Source organism: Talpa occidentalis, unplaced genomic scaffold (genome assembly GCF_014898055.3).
Source record: "Talpa occidentalis isolate TD23 unplaced genomic scaffold, MPIMG_talOcc4v2.1 talOcc4.2, whole genome shotgun sequence".
Lineage (NCBI taxonomy): Eukaryota > Metazoa > Chordata > Mammalia > Eulipotyphla > Talpidae > Talpa > Talpa occidentalis.
The window spans coordinates 107,310,789-107,329,332 of record NW_023602073.1 but is presented as its reverse complement, the minus strand read 5'-3'; the positions used below and the strand labels follow the sequence as shown (position 1 = coordinate 107,329,332).

Genomic DNA, 18,544 nt, shown 5'->3' with positions numbered 1-18,544 from the left:
AATTCTATTATTTTCTTCATTCTACTATAATTTAACATATACATATCAGTAAAAATACAAATAAATATCAGTATCATACAGACCTATTATAATAAAATAATGTTTAATTTGATAGTTATGTGTATTATTTCAAGACCAAAAATCTTACAATGAAGAGATGTGAAAAAAATGAAATAATAGTTAGTTTAGTTCTTAGTCATCTCACTATGAGTATTACCATCATTTTCATACTAGGTTGTACATTTGCATATAATATCAGCATGATTTGAACATAGATTTGACGTTTTATTATTATGCTAAATTTGACTGGTTTTAAAACCCACTAGCTATTAAAGATTGACAGGGAACATTTTTCTCTTTAAGAGCTGATGTTTTTGAACTATATTTTTTCCCTTTATTTCAAGTTTTGGTGATCCAACTAAATGTAATTTTATTTTGTTTCTAGGATTCCAAATATAATGTTGTAACATAATTTATTATAGGACTTTAGCTCCATTGGATATAACATCAGATGTTCTGAGTCATCTAAGTTGAGATTAGCATGCATTAAATATAAAATTATCTCCCAAGTTATATTAATTACCAAACAATATCTTATATCTCTTTAACACAACAGTTTACAAAGCCTGTGCCTACAAATGATTTCATTTGCTTGTGCCTTGGAAGAATCCCATTTTATGGATGAAGGTTAGAAACAGTGAATCACAGTCAAGGAAAGTCAGTGTACTTGCATTGTTCGCACTATACTGGCCATCTCCTGATGATGGTCCCAAGGGACATAAATAAGGGCGAGAACTAAAATGTCCCCAATCTGAATTGAAAGACCTCAAAGCCAAAATGCTAGTGATACATAATCTGTTAATGAAAGTATTGAGGAACATTATCCAAACATCAATCCTTCTTCCAAATTATTAGAAACAAGCTTGAGCTGCAAAATGGTTGACAAGTGAAATGTGCCATTAAATGTAACTCCATTAAAATAAGTATAAGCTTAGGGCCTCCCAGTGGCGCAGCGGTTGAGCACTGGGTTGCGAAGCTGCCCACAGCCACTGCAGCGCCAATTCGATCCCCAGCCGCCGGCAAGGGTCCCACATGGCGCGCAGACCTCTCCTGCCGCCTGCTGCTCCCCTCAGCAGTGTACTTCATCAGTCTGCCTTTTATGTTCCCTGCTCTGGCTCTGGTGAATTCTCTCACCCTCCTGTGCTTCTGACTGTACCTAATGCTTGTATAAATAAATAAATAAATCTTAAAAATAATAATAAAAAAAAGGTTTAAAAAAAATAACTGGTTTATATGATGGTCAAGCTTGGTCAAGCTTCTTTGATGCAGGTTTTTTTTTTAAAAAAGATTTATTTATTTATGCATACAAGAGCTGGGGTACAGGCCAGAAGTGTGGGGGGTGAGAGGATTCACCAGAGACAGACTGGGGAACAGAACAGGCAGACTGACCGAAGTACACTGCTGAGAGGAACAGCGGGCGAGTCAGGAGAGGTCTGTTGAGCCATGTGGGTTGCTCCCTGGCCAGCAGGGGGATCAAACTCGTGCTGCACAGCCTGCGGATAGCTTCATAGGTTGCGTCTTAACCCCTCACGCCACCAGGGAGGCCCCTCTTTGATGCAGTTTTAAATAACGTCTTTAAATTCTGCATCTGTCCAGCTGCATTTCAGATATTTCCATGGCTCACTGGAGATCACTCCAAAAAGTTTATTGGGAAGCTTAGTAAATCTCACCCTCAAGCTTTACCTACCACAACCACCTCCCCTTATGTTACAGGTAAGTTAATTCAGTGTCCCTTCTAGTGCTGTTTTCTCTCTTTTCTAAGAGAAAACTTAGATACAATGAAACTTTTTGAAAACTGAAGTTTCTTCAAATGGTAGCAGATGAGATCACCAAGATACAGAAGATATTTTTTGGTTTGATGTAAGTTGGAGTTTCTGAAGAATAGGGTAGTACTGTGGGATATAAACTGGTTCATCTGAGATAAAAGCTTAACCAAGGCACAAGCACAGTATCTGTTTCCCTAAGAAAGGGAATTATATTTTGAAACTTCCCTACCCATCTATGGTCATCTTTTAGGAACTGTGCCTGGCACTTTGTAGCTGCTTAGTAAATATTTGTTGAGTAGAAGGAAAGTAATTGCATCTGTTCCTGAATCTCCCCCAAATTTGACTTCAATTATGCAGTGCCATCAGTAGTTTTATCATGAAATAAAATACAAAATCTGTAATATAGTGTCATTTCTTCCCTTGATACAGAATTTTTATTTCTTAAATAATTTTCAAAGCAATATGTCTTGCTGATATTGTTGAAATGAGTTTGAGTAGTACTTGTTCAAAACACATAGCTATTATTTTTCAGGTTCCAAGATTACTCTATATGTTGAAAATTTGCAACCTTATTTAGTTTAGACTGATCTGCGTGTTTAATTTTTCTCAAAAGTATATAGCTCAGAAACTCCTCTCCCTCACCCAAAGCAGTTTGCATACTTCAATTATAATTATTTTTTTCTGTGCAAAAAGCATCCTTGGTCCAATGAGTAAATGTGCAAATGCTCATTAAGTTATTTTTGAAAAACAATGAATACAATGTGCAGCTGGCATAAATTGAGAAGATGCTCACCAGATATATGTGAAACACACAATCTTTTAACTGGTCAGTGATCTCTGGCTCTCCCATCTCCTTTCCAATATTGACAGAAAACACTTGATCTTGCCACTTAAAAGTAGTTTCTTCTGATTTAGCCAATCATTTAAAAGTAATCCCTCATGGGCTTCAACTATAGTATAAAGCTATAGTTGTATAGTTTATTTATACAAGCACTGGGTACAGTCAGAAGCGCAGGAGGGCGAGAGAATTCACCAGAGTCAGAGCGGGGACAAAACAGGACACACAGATCAATGGAATAGAACTGATCCCAGAAATAAGCCCACACCTATATGGCCAGTTATCCATGACAAAGGAGCCAAAAATATATATTGGATTGGAGCAAGGAAAGCCTCTTCAATAAATGGTGTTGGGAAAATTGGTCAGTCACAGGCAAAAGAATGAATGTAGACCACTATCTTACACCATACACAAAAAATCATCTCCAAATGAATAAAAAGCTTAGATATAAGACCTGAAATCATAAAATACATAGAAGAAAATATAGACAAAACACACTTTAGAGATGTGTTTGTGGATTTGTTTCCAGCATAAGAAAAACAAAAGAGAACATAAACAATCAAGACTACATGAGGGACCTCTCTGGTGGCACAAAGGGTTAAGCCACAGCACTATGAAGCTGTCCTCAGCCACGGCAGAGTTTGATCGCTGGCCAGGGTGGTGACCCACATGGCAGCAGATCTCTCCTGTCTCACCCGCTGCTCCCCTCAGCAGTGGATTTCAGTCAATCTGCCTGTTCTGCTCCCCGTTCTGTCTCTGGTGAATTCTCTCACCCTCCCGTGCCTCTGACCTGTACCCCAGTTCTTATATAAATAAAATCTTAAAAAAAAAAAGACTACATCAAACAAAGAAGTTTCTGCACAGTGAAAGAAACCATCATTAAAACAAAATGGCAACCTACTGAAGGGGAGAAAATATTTGTGCAGACCTCTCCTGCCGCCCGCTGCTCCCCTCAGCAGTGTACTTAGGTCCTTCTGCCTGCTCTGCTCCCCGCTCTGACTCTGGTGAATTCTCTCGCCCTCCTGCGCTTCTGACTGTACCCAGTGCTTGTATAAATAAATAAATAAATCTTAAAAAAAAAAAATCAAACAATTCAACAAAAACAAATAATCCAATCAAAAATGGGGCAGAAGGGTTAAACTTTTCCAAAGACAGAGATGACCAACAGGAACATGAAAAAGTGTTCATCATCACTTATCATCAGGAAAATGCAAATCAAAACCACAATAAAAAAACTACCTCACAACCAGTCAGAATGGCCCATATCAAAAAGATCAGAAACAAGTATTGGTGAGGATGTGGAGCAAAAGGAACCCTCATACACTGTTGTGGGAATGTAGACTAGTCCACTGCCTATGGAAAACAGTATGGAAGTGACTCAAAATATTACAAATGGATCTACCATATGACCCAGCAATTGCACTCCTAGGTATATACCCAAAGAATACAAAAACACTAATTAAGGGAAACATACACTCCTATGTTTACTATAGCACAATTTACAATAGCAAAGCTATGGAAACAACCTAAGTGCCCAAATACAGAGGAGTGGATGAGTGGATCAGGAAGATGTGGTATACATATTACATTGTGTATGTATATGACTAAGTGATCAAAAAGATAAACTCTTGTCATTTGCTAAAATACATCATGGATGGAACTGGAAGAGATTATGCTAAGCAAAGTAAATCAGAAGGAAAAGACAAAAGATCAGATGGTGTCACTTATATGTGTAATATAGAGAAACCAAAGGGTCAGATGAACCCACACTAACAACAAACCCTAGAAATCTGACTATAGAACTGAGGCTACCAAGGGAAAAGGGGAGGGAAAGGAGTGGGAAGAAAGTAGGGAGGCAACACAATGGACTGTGGGAACTGCCTATAGGTGATTATGGGGAAAAAATTCTGGCCATTGTTGAATGAAAGGACATTATTAAATGAGGACCTGATTTAGTTATACATCATTTTGCCTAAAGTCCAACTTTCCAAGAACCTATTGACCATAGTAATTTAGGATGTGCTGTGCATAAATATATAAGGGGTAGCAAATGATAAAAGCCATTGTAGGGGGTTATTATTCTGGAGAATCACATATCTGTAATAACACATTAAAAGATACAGGAATCACATGCCTACATATTTTCATTACAAATGTGTTAAGTGCCAAGCTATTTTTAATGATTTCATCATATGTCATCTTATAATGGTCATTAATAGTAATATTTTCTATTATATTTGTTTCCCACACAACATTATAAGAAGTTTTATTTCTTCACTAGACAGTCACATGATTTCCTGATTCACACTGGAATGCTCTAAGGCTTTAGCGGTCATTTCCTGAACTTACATTGAAGCAAGATGGACCTGTGACAGCTAACTTTTAACTAACCTTTTACTCACTTCTTGGTATGCAGCTCACTTCCTGGTATACAATTCACATATATACCAGGTATGTGATCATACAAAGTATACCAGGTATACCTGGTATACAAGGCGATCATGTCATATCTTGTATGTGATCATGTCATAGCTGACCATGTAAAACCATGATTTGCAAACCTACCCAGAACCTTGTAGAAACTAAAAGTGTATATAAGACCATAACTTCCTGCAAATGGGGTTCAGCCTTGGGATGTGAATCCAGTGAGCCAGCACTGGTGCAATAATCCTGCTTCTTGTTAGCCTTGGTGTTCCAGTTTTAGTTTGTGCTGCAACATTATATTCACTACACTTTTTCTTCACACTTAAAGTGGTGAAGTTCATATAAAAAGATATTAAGAAATCCCCAAGTAGTGATATGCAGTAAAACTGCATAGTGATATGCATAAAAATAATTTTAGATGTAGCATGTAAACCAAAATGGTCACCTGTCAGAAAAAGAGCTACCCAAAGTGCTTCTATTCTTCCAATTTGCCAAAGAGAATGACCCTAAAAGTCATGCCTTTCAAAGTATGACCTTTTATCTCCTGCAGAGGTATGCAGAGGTCTCTATAGTTTTCAAACCAAATATCATCAGAATTCTTTTGTGTGGTTCTAAATTGTACTGAATAGGTCTGCTCTTGGACTGAAGAAATGTTTTGTTTTGTTTACCAGTTTAAATGCCAAATGATAAAACTGTTGGTATGTGGCTTATAAATATTTTATTAGGGTTTATATTTGCATTAAGCTAGAAAGATGTCTTATTTTCATGAATTTATTACAACAATTTAAGCAGTAGTAATAATAAAAATTTGCATTTAAATAATTCTTTTCTCCTGGGAACTCTTCATGCTTTTGCACATCAATTAATGCTGGATGGCAGTGGCATTATTCACAACTTGATTTTATTATTCCATCTTTATAATGCCTTGCTTTGGGTTTTGTTGCCAGCTCTATGTTAATTATCAGGCTGGCTATTATCAGGTCTCACATTTACCTCCAAAACTAGTCCTTTTTTGAAGATAAATTGCAAATCAGAATGATATTGCTCAGTAGATAGTATGATTAAAAGTTCTGCTTTCACCAGATAAGAGATGAAAAGTTATTCCATGGCTTCATTTTCAATCAAACTCTTATCTAAACCATCAAATTTCACATTAGGAATTTTCAAGTTATTTTTCAATCATTAATAAGTGTTCCTTTTCTAACCACTGATTATCTCATATAAATAAGTTACCTACATACTAAAAAGGACAGTACCTTTTAAAGTTTCGGTCTCTGCAACTCAGGGGTTGTTGTGATCTCTTCTCTAAAAGCAGAAGTGCTTAACTTGGAATTCATAGGCAGGTTTCAAGCTTCTGTGAGTTTCTAGGAATTCCCAAAGGGAAAAGAACAAAAAAATAAGAGAGGTCATCACTTGGATTGCCAGACTTTAGAACCTGTCTTTCTGGAACTATTTGCCTCTGCCCTGCATCCAGTTTGGTTTTGAGGATCTAACCTGGCCCCAGCTTTCCCCCTGCTTTTGAACTTCTTTGGAAATTGAGTGGATATTCAGAGACACTTCTTGCATCTTCTTGCCATGCTTTTTAAAAATGTGATTCTATTATACCTGGTTATTCATAATAAATTCTGTCTCTTTGAAATAATTTCCTGAAAGATTAGGAAATCCCATTAAATGTCTCATCTGTGGCCTCATTTGCTATTGCTAATATTTAAAACAAATAATTCACATAAAATTCTTCTGTTTTAGAAGAAAAACTATGTGAGAAAGAACCAAGGATTATCAAGCCTGGTTTTTAACATTACAGTCATTGCACATACATTTCTGCCAACCCTAAGATGGTGAATTACTGTAACTTAGCTCTGCCAATTGCCCATTTTCTAGAATCTATATTATTGCATATTTTATGAGTTTGCTTTTGAAACCAACATCTCATTTCTGGCTACTCCAGGGAAATCCCAAACCACTGGAAATTTTAGCATATACCAGTCTTGAAATTTGCAGGTTTTGTTTGAAATGTCGGAGTTTTACATATGCTATGTTCCATCTCTTTAAAACATATTAAAAAATGAAACTACAATTTAGTTATTTCATGTGTCCAGAGGCTATTTCAGCTATTTCATTAGACTAAGAAATTCTGATTACTGAAATTAATTTCTATTTATCATGTATCAGGTGGAGAACACTTTAAGGGGGAGAGGAGACTATTATGCAACCAAGAGCAAGATAATAGGTATTTTTTAAAAACAAAGTCTTTAAAGGTCAAAGCAATCCTGTTAACTTTCTTTTCCCAGTTTTACAGCAAGTAACTAAATCATAAAAGTTTAAATAATGATTTTACTGCATCCAGCTCATTAAATATAAAACTATGTTTCATATTCAGCTGTTAATTCCAAAGATGCTACCCTTTCACCTTCCTTCCCAACTCACTATCCTCTCCATGTTCTGGGTCACTTTCCAGAACTCTTTGTTGTGTGTCGTTTCATTCAAGAGATGAAGCTTTTAGTAAAAGTTTATTGTCTAATGAATCGAATGCAATCCAGCTTTTGTAAAGGGAGCTTATCCCTGAATTTACTAGAAATATTTAGACATTGCTTCAACCATTTTTTAAACTACAGGACTTGGGACACAGCAACTATATGAAAGTTTGTCCTCTTTTGCTTGGAGATGCTTCCTGTCTTTTATTTAGCTAAGAACACTTTTCCAGTGCATAAACTGGTTATTTTATTTTTTTTTCTTTTTTTTTTATTAAATAATAAATTTTATTTTTATATTCCCCCATACAACTGCACATGCCCCATTCTGACCCCAATCCCTCCCCTCCCGGCCCCCACCCCCCAATAAGTGTCTCTGGTTCATAGTTTTTTGTTGATTTTGATTTTCACTTTCTTGTAGTTATTCTTTTTCCTGATCCCTTATTTAAGTTTTCTAGATTCCTGCTATGAGTGAGACCATCCGGTATTTTTCTTTTTCTTTTTGGCTTATTTCGCTGAGCATGATCCCTTCCAGCGCCATCCATGTTGCTGCAAATTGCATGTGTTTATCTTTTTTGAATGCTGAGTAATATTCCATGGTATATATGTACCACATCTTCTTGATCCAGTCATCTATTTTTGGGCATTTGGGCTGTTTCCAAAGCTTAGCTATTGTAAATAGTGCTGCTATAAACATAGGGGTGCAGGTGTTCTTTGGAATTGATGTTTCTGTGTTCTTTGGGTAAATACCTAGGAGTGGAATTGCTGGATCATATGGAAGCTCTATGTTTAGTAGGTCCAGAAATCTCCACACAGCTCTCCATAGTGGTTGGACCAAAAACCGGTTATTTTAAATACACAACCAACTGGGTCAATTTAAAAGGAAACCATACCTGTTTGAATGACTAAAATTTAAAAACCTATAATAAAATATGGCAGCAAGATGTGGAACCAAAGAAACATTTACTCATTGCTAGTGGGAGTGGGAAATGATATAGCCACTTTGGAAGACAGTTTGGCAGTATCTTTTTAAGTCGTTTCTCATAAAACAAACATAGTCCAACCATATTATCTAACAGTCATACTCCTTGTATTTACCCAAATGGGTCAAAAGCATGTCTGCTCAAAATCTTCCCCACAAATGTTTATACAAACTTTTTTCATAATTGCAAAAAAACAGAAGAAACCTTGATGCCCTTAAACGAGAGATGAATAAGCTGTGGTGTGTCTACACAATGTAACAAACCCAGAGATAAAATTAAATGAGCTACTGAGACACGAAAAGACATAGAAGAAGCTTAAATGTATATTGCTCAGTGGATAAAGTCAATCTGAAAATTCAATATACTATATGATGACAACTAAATGACATTTTTGGGAAAGGCAAAACTATGAAGGCAGTTTTAAAAATAAGTGGTTGCAGGCCTCCCCTGGTGGCGCAGCGGTTGAGCTCTGGGCTGTGAAGCTGCCCACAGCCTCTGCGGCGCTGGTTTGATCCCTTGCCACCGGGCGAGGGTCCCACATGGCGCGACAGACCTCTCCTGCTGCACCTGCTGCTCCCCTCAGCAGTGTATTTCTTCGTCCAGTCTGCCTGTTCTGTTCTCCGCTCTGGCTCTAGTGAATTCTCTCACCCTCCTGTGCTTCTGACTGTGCTTGTATAAATAAATAAATAAATAAATAAATAAATAAATAAATAAATAAATAAATCTTTAAAAAAAAAATTAGTGGTTGCAGGAGTTAGGGTGGGGAGCATGGAGAGGGATAACCAGGTAGAGCAAGGGACAGTGCAACTACTTGATACAATTTATAATAGTAGGTATATATCACTACTAAAAGAACACTGTTCTCTTACAACACCTTTAATACAATATGTGTGGGTTTTTTTTCTCACACCAACCAATTTTCCACTGCTCCAGACAATTCAGTTCTCACACTAACTATCCAGAGTCAGCATGCACCCCACAGGTTAAAGACTCAGTTCCATAAGACTGTTCCCCACATCAGATGCTGATTACAAGTAATGGGCCCCCAGGTTATTCACACTTCTGTCTGGCTACATATCAGGAATTCCCATGACCTTACCAACCTAAAAGCTCTTCCAACCTGTAGTTTAGGGGTTTTTTGTGAAGGTATCATTACAAAGGCATGATCAATTACTATTCCAATTTCTAGCCCCCTTTGTCTCTCAGAGGATGGAGAGAGGGGTTGAAAGCTTTTAATTCAGGGTTTGGTTTTTCTAGTGATTTCTAGTGATTTTTTAGTTCCCATTCTGAAACTACCCAGGATCCCACACTAGAACAACAACAAAAAAAAACTCCTGTCACCCAGGAAATTCTAAGAGACTTAGGAACTCCATGTTAAGACCCCTATCACCTCCCATCAAGTAGGAAATTAAGATGATTTTAGGAGCACTATGTCAAGGATTAGAGTCAAAGATGAAAAGAATGAAAGGAAATTATAAGGGTCTTAGGACAGCTGTGTCAGGAACTGGGGACAGACACCAAATTTGTACTTCTTATACCTCAGGTGGCAAATCATACATTTGACAAAACCCATAGGATACAGGAGAAAAAATCCTCATACAAACTTTGTTAATAATTATGTATTAACAATTGCTCTTCACTTATGATAAATGCATCATAACAATGCAGGATGTTAATAGTTGGAGAAATTGAGCAGGTGACAAAAGGGGTATACGAGAACTATCTGCTCCATCTGCTATAAACCTAAAACTACTCTAAGAAAACAATGTCTATTAATTTTTTAAAAGGTTTCAAAAAAAAAAGGTTTCAGTTTAGTCACTTTTTATTTTTTTATTTTTTTTTTTTATAGAGGCATGTTTTATTTATTTATTCGTTTGTTTTGTTTATACATGCACTGGGGACAGTCAGAAGCGCAGGAGGGTGAGAGAATTCACCAGAGCCAGAGCGGGGAGCAGAGCAGGCAGAAGGACCGAGGTACACTGCTGAGGGGAGCAGCGGGTGGCAGGAGAGGTCTGCGCGCCATGTGGGACCCTCCTCCGGTGGCCGGGGAGCAGCCGGGAATCGAACCGGCGCTGCAGAGGCTGCGGGCAGCTTCGCAACCCAGCGCTCAACCGCTGCGCCACCGGGGAGGCCCAGTTTAGTCACTTTTTAAAAGTCAGTAAAGCTGGTTGTCACGCTGGTCAATGAAAAAGTTAGTATAACATTTAAAAAGAAGAACTTAAATCATTTTATAATCCAAGTTTGACCAAAACTATTTGCTATGAGAACATCTCATGTTGTGGTCTCCATTCAATTAGGAGCAACAGCTGAAAATCTGACATAAACCATGGGCAGATAAAGATAAGATAATGCTACTTAACATTATACATATACTTTTATTTTTATTTAAATATTTATTTATGCATACAAGAACTGGGGTGTAAGCCAGAGATACGGGGCAGGGTGGTGGTGAGAGGACTCATCAAAGACAGAGTGGGGAGCAGAAAAGGCAGATCTACTGAAATACACTGCTGAGGGGAGCAGGGACAAGGCAGGAGAGGTCTGCTGTCACCACATGGGTTGCTCCCTGGCCATAGCTTCATAGCACTGTCTTTAACCCCTGCACCATCAGGGAGGCACTAGACATACTTTTAAAATAACTGACTCCCTCTTGTCTTGTTTTATCTTCACAAAATTTATCCTACCTAAATTTGAAATCTCATCAGTGTTTTGTCCAGACAGTAAAAAGCAGACTAAGGTGCCCATAGAGGTAGAAATGATTGCTTATATTAATCTAAACTGCAAACCAGAGATTTTGCAGAAGAGAATGGCTGCCCTATATTTTGTTATTTATGCTTCATATCCTTTTCATTCTACACTTTTGGGCAAATTACCTCCTTGCATCAATTCAAAGAGTGTTCAGAATTGTTCAACAGGACCATTCCATGACCAGCAGAACAGAGCCAAACCCTAATTTTCTTTGTCTAGATTCTTATTTTGAATTTTGTAGTATTCATACATGCATGGTAAGGAATTTAAACATTAAATTATGCTTTTACTCCTTAGATGGGTTATAGTGAGGAATTCAAGTTTAGTTCAGTCTACTCTCTCTGTGGAACACAGACTCAGAGAAAACATGGAATCTATCAGAGCCATATCAAATCTTAGGATATCGAGTCCCATGCTCTTTTCCTAAGACTATGCAATCTCTGTGCTCTAAATGCCTCATGGCATCCTTATCTGTTTGGTAAAGAGAATAACTGCTAAGTTCTGGAGTCTGGCTTCCCAAAAGCAGAACCTGGGTTCTCTAATTTTAATAAATGTTTTTAAATAATTACAAAGTAACATATAATCATTGTAGAAAATTTAGCATAAGAAACAGGAGGAAGAGCCAGAGAAGTTGGAAGAAAAGAAGAGGGAGATAAAGGAAAACAGGAAGGGAAGTAAGGAGTGAGGTGGGGAATTGAAATCATTTACAAGCTTATACTGAGGAAACCAATGTATCCATTTAGAGCTTATTATCATGGATGAGTTGAGGCACTCTACACGCTCTTTTTTTTTAAGATTTATTTATTTATGCATACAAGAGCTGGGGTACAGGCCAGAGATGTGGGGGGGGGGAGGGAGCTGTGTGTGAGAGGATTCACCAGAGACAGAGTGGGGAACAGAACAGGCAGACTGACTGAAATACTCTGCTGAGGGGAGCAGCAGGGGAGTCAGGAGAGGTCTGCTGCTTCATGTGGGTTTCTCCATGGTGGGCAGGGGTTCCAACTCTTGCAGAAGCTGCAGATTGCTTCATAGTGCGGTGCTTAACCCCTTGCGCCACCAGGGAGGCCCAACTCTACACGCTCTTGCAACTTGTCTTTTTCTATTTAACATCTCCCCATAGGCAGCAGTGTAGCAAGAAGTAGAAGGTGACCAAAGGTGTGTAACTAGTAAACAGGAGAGCAATCTCCGGAATCAGACAGCCGGATTCACACATCCTGGCTCAGGTCCTTACTAGCTGTAAGCAGGCCACGCGACCTCTCTGTTACCTCAGTTTACACATCCTAATAATGGGCACAAATTTACCTCACCTTGAGGCACTTCGGGGGAGGGGAGGCGTGTGGAGGGGTGAGGTGGGGGGGGTATTCTTACCAAAAAACTGTTGTCCTCTCTAAGCAGTAAAGACTGAATGGAGCACACTTCCGAATCTTGTTTTCCAATGTATGGTCCCAAATCTACAAAATTCACGTGGCAAATTCGGGCGGAGTTTCGCCTCCGAGGAGGGCCCTACACCGCCTTTGGAATGCAAATACCCGCCAAGTACCCTTCTTTGAAAACAAACGGTGGCTTGTGTGAAGCCCTTCCCGCGGGGCCTCCGGGGCAGCAGCAGGGGCGGGCCTGCCCCCCCTACCGGAGCCTGAGGGCGGCAAGTCCGAGTCCCTGAGGACCTCTCCGCCCGCCTCCCGCGCGACGCTCGGGCGCGGAGCTGCGCGCCCTCCTGAGCCTTGGAGCGTCCCAGAGAGAAGTTCTACGAGTGGCCGTTCGACTTTGAGGGGAAATGGAGATTCTAGATCGTTCTCATTTCTCTCCCTGCTGAGACCCAAGTGCTCGAGTCCTCCCCGTCAGGAGGAGCTGGCGTGTGCCGTCTTTGGTACAAGACGCCGCCCGCGCCCCTCTCCTGCCCACACAGGGAAAGACTCTCGAGGCAGAGAGGGGGCGAGGGGGAACAAACCGTGAGGTAAACTAGCGGCGCTGCGGCCGCGGCGGACCAACCCGAGCAGCCGCGCCGGGAGGTCCTGGCCGAGGCCCGGGCTCCGCCCGCCGGGGGCGCCGGGGCGGCGGGCGCGTGCGCGATGCGGCCCCAGCCCCGGCCGCCGGCGCCGCGATGCCTATTTTAGTCAAAGCCGCGGCAAGCTCCGGGACACGGCACCCGCCTGGGAGCATCTGGACATCGGCCAGCCGAGGGTTTCGAGTGGGGCGCCCGTCGAGCCCGTGTGCCGCGCGCCCCGCCGCTGCCGCCCCAAACTTTGGCCATCGCCGCCTGGCTCGGCGCCTGGAAGGAGCCAGGTAAGGCGCTGCGGGAAGGTGTCGCTGCCGCTGGCCTCCCCGCCTCACCCCCCGCGCACCCGGTTATTTGCAGCTTCGAGCTCCCGGGGCTAAATCGGGAAGCGAAAGTTGGATGCCAGCTCCGCAGGAAGCAACTTTGCTCGCCCCGGAGGCGGCTGCCTTCTCCTGGCGCGGGAGCCGCGCGGAGCCCCGCTTTCTGCCCCTCGGCGCCGGCCGCACCCTTGCGGGATTCCCTGTCCTTGGAAGCGGGGTCTCCCCCGGTCAGAGACCCTCGGGGGTCCAATGCCGCAACTCTGCCCTGGCAGCACGGGCGCACGAGGGTGCTCGTACCCGAACGGGTGCCGTTCCCGCGCTCTGCCAGGGCGCAGCCTTCGTGAGCTCCCTCACTCCTCTCCCGACGCCCGGGGTTCCGGAACCCCGAACCTACTTAGCCTGCTCCTCGCCCCCTGCAGGGCCAGCCGGTCCGCGCGAATGCGGAGCCCGGGTGTCGCCCCCAGACGCCCGGCGTGCTAGGTGGCGAGCCGCGTTCCCCCTGCGCAGCCCTCCCGCCCGAGCGCGCGGGGGCGAGAACAGGTGACACACACACTCCTGTAAGGAGCCAGGTGAGCGGGACCCCTGGGGAGCGCTGATGACTTGGTGGTGTAATCCTCTCCACTCACACAGCCCTGCTCTCCGAAGATTTGGGAACGAATTGTGGGTCGGTCGAGTCGCAGAAACTACCTGCCTTTGGAGCAAGAATAAGTGCCAAAAGACTTTACTGTCGTTTTTTCCCTTCCAAAGATGTGCAGAAATTCAGTGAGAATAACGGAATGAATAGAGCACGACCTTTGCTCAAGGCTGTTATCTTTTTCGTTTTTGCAGTTTGGGAAGGTTAATGTTTAGTGTCACCATGTAGCTGTTGCCCTCGCTAAACATCCACTTGCTAACAACCAGCACACAGATTAAATTAAAGCAGGTAATTTGAGGAAATAAACTCTGAACTAATAAGAGAAAGATAGTTTCTCTTGATTTAGTCAGAAAATAATCTGAATGTTTGCCACTTTACCAGTCTAACAACCATCTCATTACATACCCATTCATTCCTATATAAGGAGAGTTCAGTGTGAGCAAAGGAATCTGAAACCAGAAAGATGTCATCTCTATCGGCATTAAGTAACGGAATATTTATTTATATGTAATAAATATAATATGAATTACTAATAGATTTTAGTATTGTTCTCCTTTCTGCAGAAATTATATTAATTCTGATTTCATTCTTATATAATTCCATAGTTATATAACTATAATAAATATATGAACTACATATAGCTCTAATAGGGAGTGGTACATCAAAATGTGTTGCAAGATGATCCCATCTTTTTAAAACTGCATATGCCTATTCTCTGACTCTTGGGTCAGTAGGTCATAGATTGCTGTCATTTCTCTTGAACAAGAAATTAGTACTTTTAGTGCCACTTGAAGAACTTTTAAAATCTTGAAATTGAATTACAGTGGATTAGTTGGCAATACAGGTATATAATTCTGTGAATGGGGGGGGATATGAACTTTAGAAAATCATGTATTAGAGCCACAGACTATTAAAATTTGAAGAGGCATCAAAGACCAGCTAGTTCAGCTGCCTCTATCCTCAGAAAGCAGAAAGAAGTTGCAGAAGTGACTCCCTCTTTTACATGGCTCGCGGAGTCTTGGGGTAAAGACCTGACTCAACCTCAGGAAGGCGACAGTGTCTTATCTTTCCTGCTGGGATTTGGGGGGACAGAAAAGTGATTTCTGAAAGCGTTGGTCAGGTTTATGTCTCTGCTTTGTAACTTTCATTTTTGCCTTTAGTATTTTTTCTACAGAGCTAGGCCTTGGATATACATAGATGAATATGACATTGTCCCTGCCACATATAGAACATAGAGTCATTAGAACAAGTAAGACACTTGGAGTCAAAATACATTCTATAGTGCCTTAGAATTGTTAGTTATAATAGCACTGTAACTCTAACATATAAGCTGACATTGATGTTAGCTTTATGATAAAAAGGGTACATTTAATATTCTCCTCCTGTAGAAATTGTGAGATTAATTCTGGCTTGGGCCTTAAAAGTAAACTTTATATAGAGTTGTTAAAATAACCTTGCCTCCCCCATCCAAATAGGTTTATATTTTTATGTATTGATTCAGACATTTGGAAAGTAAGCTGGATTTTTATGATTGCTTTCCTTTTTGCAGTAGATATCTAAGTCAACTATTTCTCTTACATTTATAAGCTAATTCAGAGTCATGTGAAAAGATCTTTCACCCCTACTGGATTATTTCATTCCAAGTTTATAAATGTGTGTATGTTTTGTTTTGTTTTCACCATGCTAAGAGATGTGGAATTCTTTCCCATTTATTTATCAACATCTTTTTAAAATGTCCAACTTGTACCAATTATTATAACACCTAACACCTTTACTTAGTCTGTTGAAAACAGTGAGTACAAAAGTACATGCAACTGCATGACCTATTTGGAAAGAAATACACATCCCTAAATTAAATTTAGAGATATTTTGGGTCTTCCTTTGGGATTTTCCTGAAAAAAAAGGATAATTCACATATTCTGCATAGTTTTTGTCAAGGACCAATTTGTATAATTTATAACAGAAAGTTTTTGCCCAGTACCAGAGACAGAGAGCAAGTAATATAGTCAGGAAATAGTGCCACTTTGTGTTAAGGTTTATGTAAGCATATGAAAAATGTCTATTTTTGAAAGGTATTTGCTATGGGTTTTAACATTAAATAATTGAAGGTATATTTATGACCCCTTCTACATATAAGTAAACTGGAAGTTTACTACTTTTTAATTTGTGAGATGCTACCAACTGGAAGTTTTATGGAAAAGTAGAGATTCAAATCAGAAAATGAAAGAGTATGTTAGATCTGTGACTGTATAAATAATTATAGAGATATATGTCATGTAATAATGTAAACATATATGATATAATGATTTAACTACATGTAAAAATAGAGCCTTCCAAATATCCTAAGCCTTCAAGTAGTAAATACAAGGGTGTTAATTTTTTGTGAGTATTTTTAAAAATTTTTTTTCTGTGTTTGGATGTATTATCACCAGTGGGTTTATGACAAAAAACTCTATTAAATAATGTTGTGTGTACATGTGTATGTGTATGACCCTATGTTAAGTATTTCATATATTTAAAGATAAATGAGGCGTTATCATTTAACAGATAAGGAAGTTTATACATTTATATATAACACAGCTGGGATTTGAATCTGGGTCTCTAATCCATAAGTACCAGATAAGTCTATTTACCAACATTTAGTTCACAGAAATAATTTTGATATGATACCTACAGGGATGATAAGATACATCTGCCTTTTTTGTTTATTTGTTTTTACAGGAATTTTCAAGATGAATTATACCGAGTCCAGCCCACTGGTAGAATCAACAGCAGCAAGCTTTACACCTGAGTTGTTAAGTGTCATACCTGTGCCTTCCAATGAGACCACTTGTGAAAACTGGAGAGAAGTACATCATCTAGTTTTTCATGTAGCAAATATTTTTTTTGCAATTGGGTTGGTTATCCCAACTACTCTTCACCTTCATATGATACTTCTTAGGGGCTTGTTATCTATAGGTAAGTGACCTAACTGAGGTTTTATGTAACTTTTCTGTGACTGACATCAGGTGTACTTTGTATTGGGACTTCAAAGTTTTCCTAGTCAGATCTATAGCATACCAAAAAAATATGTGTTAGCAAATTAGCAGTATCTTAAGTAACTAAAAGCATAGGCCTTCACATGCTGTAATCTACACCATTCTTATTTTAGAGAAAAATATGATAGTTTTCATACACAGATTTTATAGTTATTAGGAAATCTACTTGTGTGTAAGATTATGGACTTTGGAGCTGGCCCAAATCCTGGTTGCACCAATTGCTAACTCTGTAGATGGGGTCATTGATTTAACCTTTCTACACCTCAGTTTCCCCATGTGTAAAATAAAGGTAGAAATACTTCCATTTCCTAGGGTTACTGTAAGTAATACAAAGATGTGTATGTGTATGACCCTATGTTAAGTATTTCATATAATTAAAGATAAATGATGTGTGACACAAAGATTAAAGAAGGCAGCATCCATCCTTGAGAAAGACACCCTTTGGGGTGCCAGAAAGAAACAAATGAGCCATCACCTGTGTCATACCGGATGCTGTGATGCAGGTGCATGCCCAGAGACAAGGAGAAATGGAGACGGTAGGCTCAGCATGAAGGCAGAGCAAGGTCCCACTGAGCTGATGGCATTGAAGGTGACTTTTGGAAGATGAATGGGATTTCTCTGAATATGAGTGTGTGGTATCCAAAGGCACAGGGGAGAGGAAATTTCAGCCTGTCAAAGGAGACTGAGGAGCAGCTCATCCTGAATGTAATATTGAAAAATGTTTGAAAATGTCAGGACATGGTCAAAGAAGAGGCTGCCATGATAACTGCTACAAGGTAGCTTGTGGGACTTCCATGGCTATTAGCTCTCAGTAAATTAGGGACTGCAGCATGAAGAGCAAAATGTTGAATGAAAAATAAAGCCAAACCCTGTAGAAAAGCAAAGTCACTTATGAATTTTTAAAAATATTTTTATTTATTTGTGCATATAATAACTGGGGTGTAGGCCAGAGGTATGGGGAATGAGAGGATTCATCAGAGACAGAGTGGGGAACAGAACAGGTGGATCTCCTTAAATCCACTGCTGAGGGGAGCAGCAGGTGGGACAGGAGAGGTCTGCTGTGCCATGTGAGTTAGCTCCCTTTCCAGAGATTGAACTCATGCCTCAGTGGCTGGCAATAGCTTGGTAGCATAAGACTTTATCCCCTGCACCACCCAGGAGACCCAGTTATGAATTTTAAAATGGAGTTTTGTGGAGGATCAGACCAATGAGATCATCTAGTCCAATACTTTAGTAAAGAAACTGGTGCCTGTACAAGTTAAATGA

At 40.0% G+C, this 18,544-nt stretch overlaps 1 protein-coding gene and 1 long non-coding RNA gene across 6 annotated transcripts in view; one reads left to right on the top strand and one right to left on the bottom strand.

The window, feature by feature from the left end:
- The window catches only part of LOC119252736 (uncharacterized), a 111,499-nt gene extending 98,602 nt beyond the window's left edge, over nt 1-12,897 (bottom strand). For all 4 annotated transcript variants that reach the window (XR_008553307.1, XR_008553305.1, XR_005126906.2 and 1 more), the window contains exons 1-2: nt 12,659-12,897; nt 6,345-6,452 (exon numbers count right to left, since the gene is read on the bottom strand). This is a non-coding gene — a long non-coding RNA (uncharacterized LOC119252736). The remainder of the gene's footprint in view (nt 1-6,344; nt 6,453-12,658) is intronic.
- A 585-nt stretch (nt 12,898-13,482) lies between these two features.
- Nucleotides 13,483-18,544, top strand: part of BVES (blood vessel epicardial substance) — a 31,165-nt gene continuing 26,103 nt past the window's right edge. Inside the window, exons 1-2 of one of the 2 annotated variants that reach the window (XM_037520945.2) lie at nt 13,483-13,573; nt 16,962-17,198. In XM_037520945.2, the coding sequence (XP_037376842.1) occupies nt 16,973-17,198 (226 nt within the window). In that variant the 5' untranslated portion in view covers nt 13,483-13,573; nt 16,962-16,972. Of the gene's footprint in view, nt 13,574-14,109; nt 14,176-16,961; nt 17,199-18,544 lie in introns of those variants that run through there. The other variant, XM_037520944.1, reaches the window with a different exon arrangement.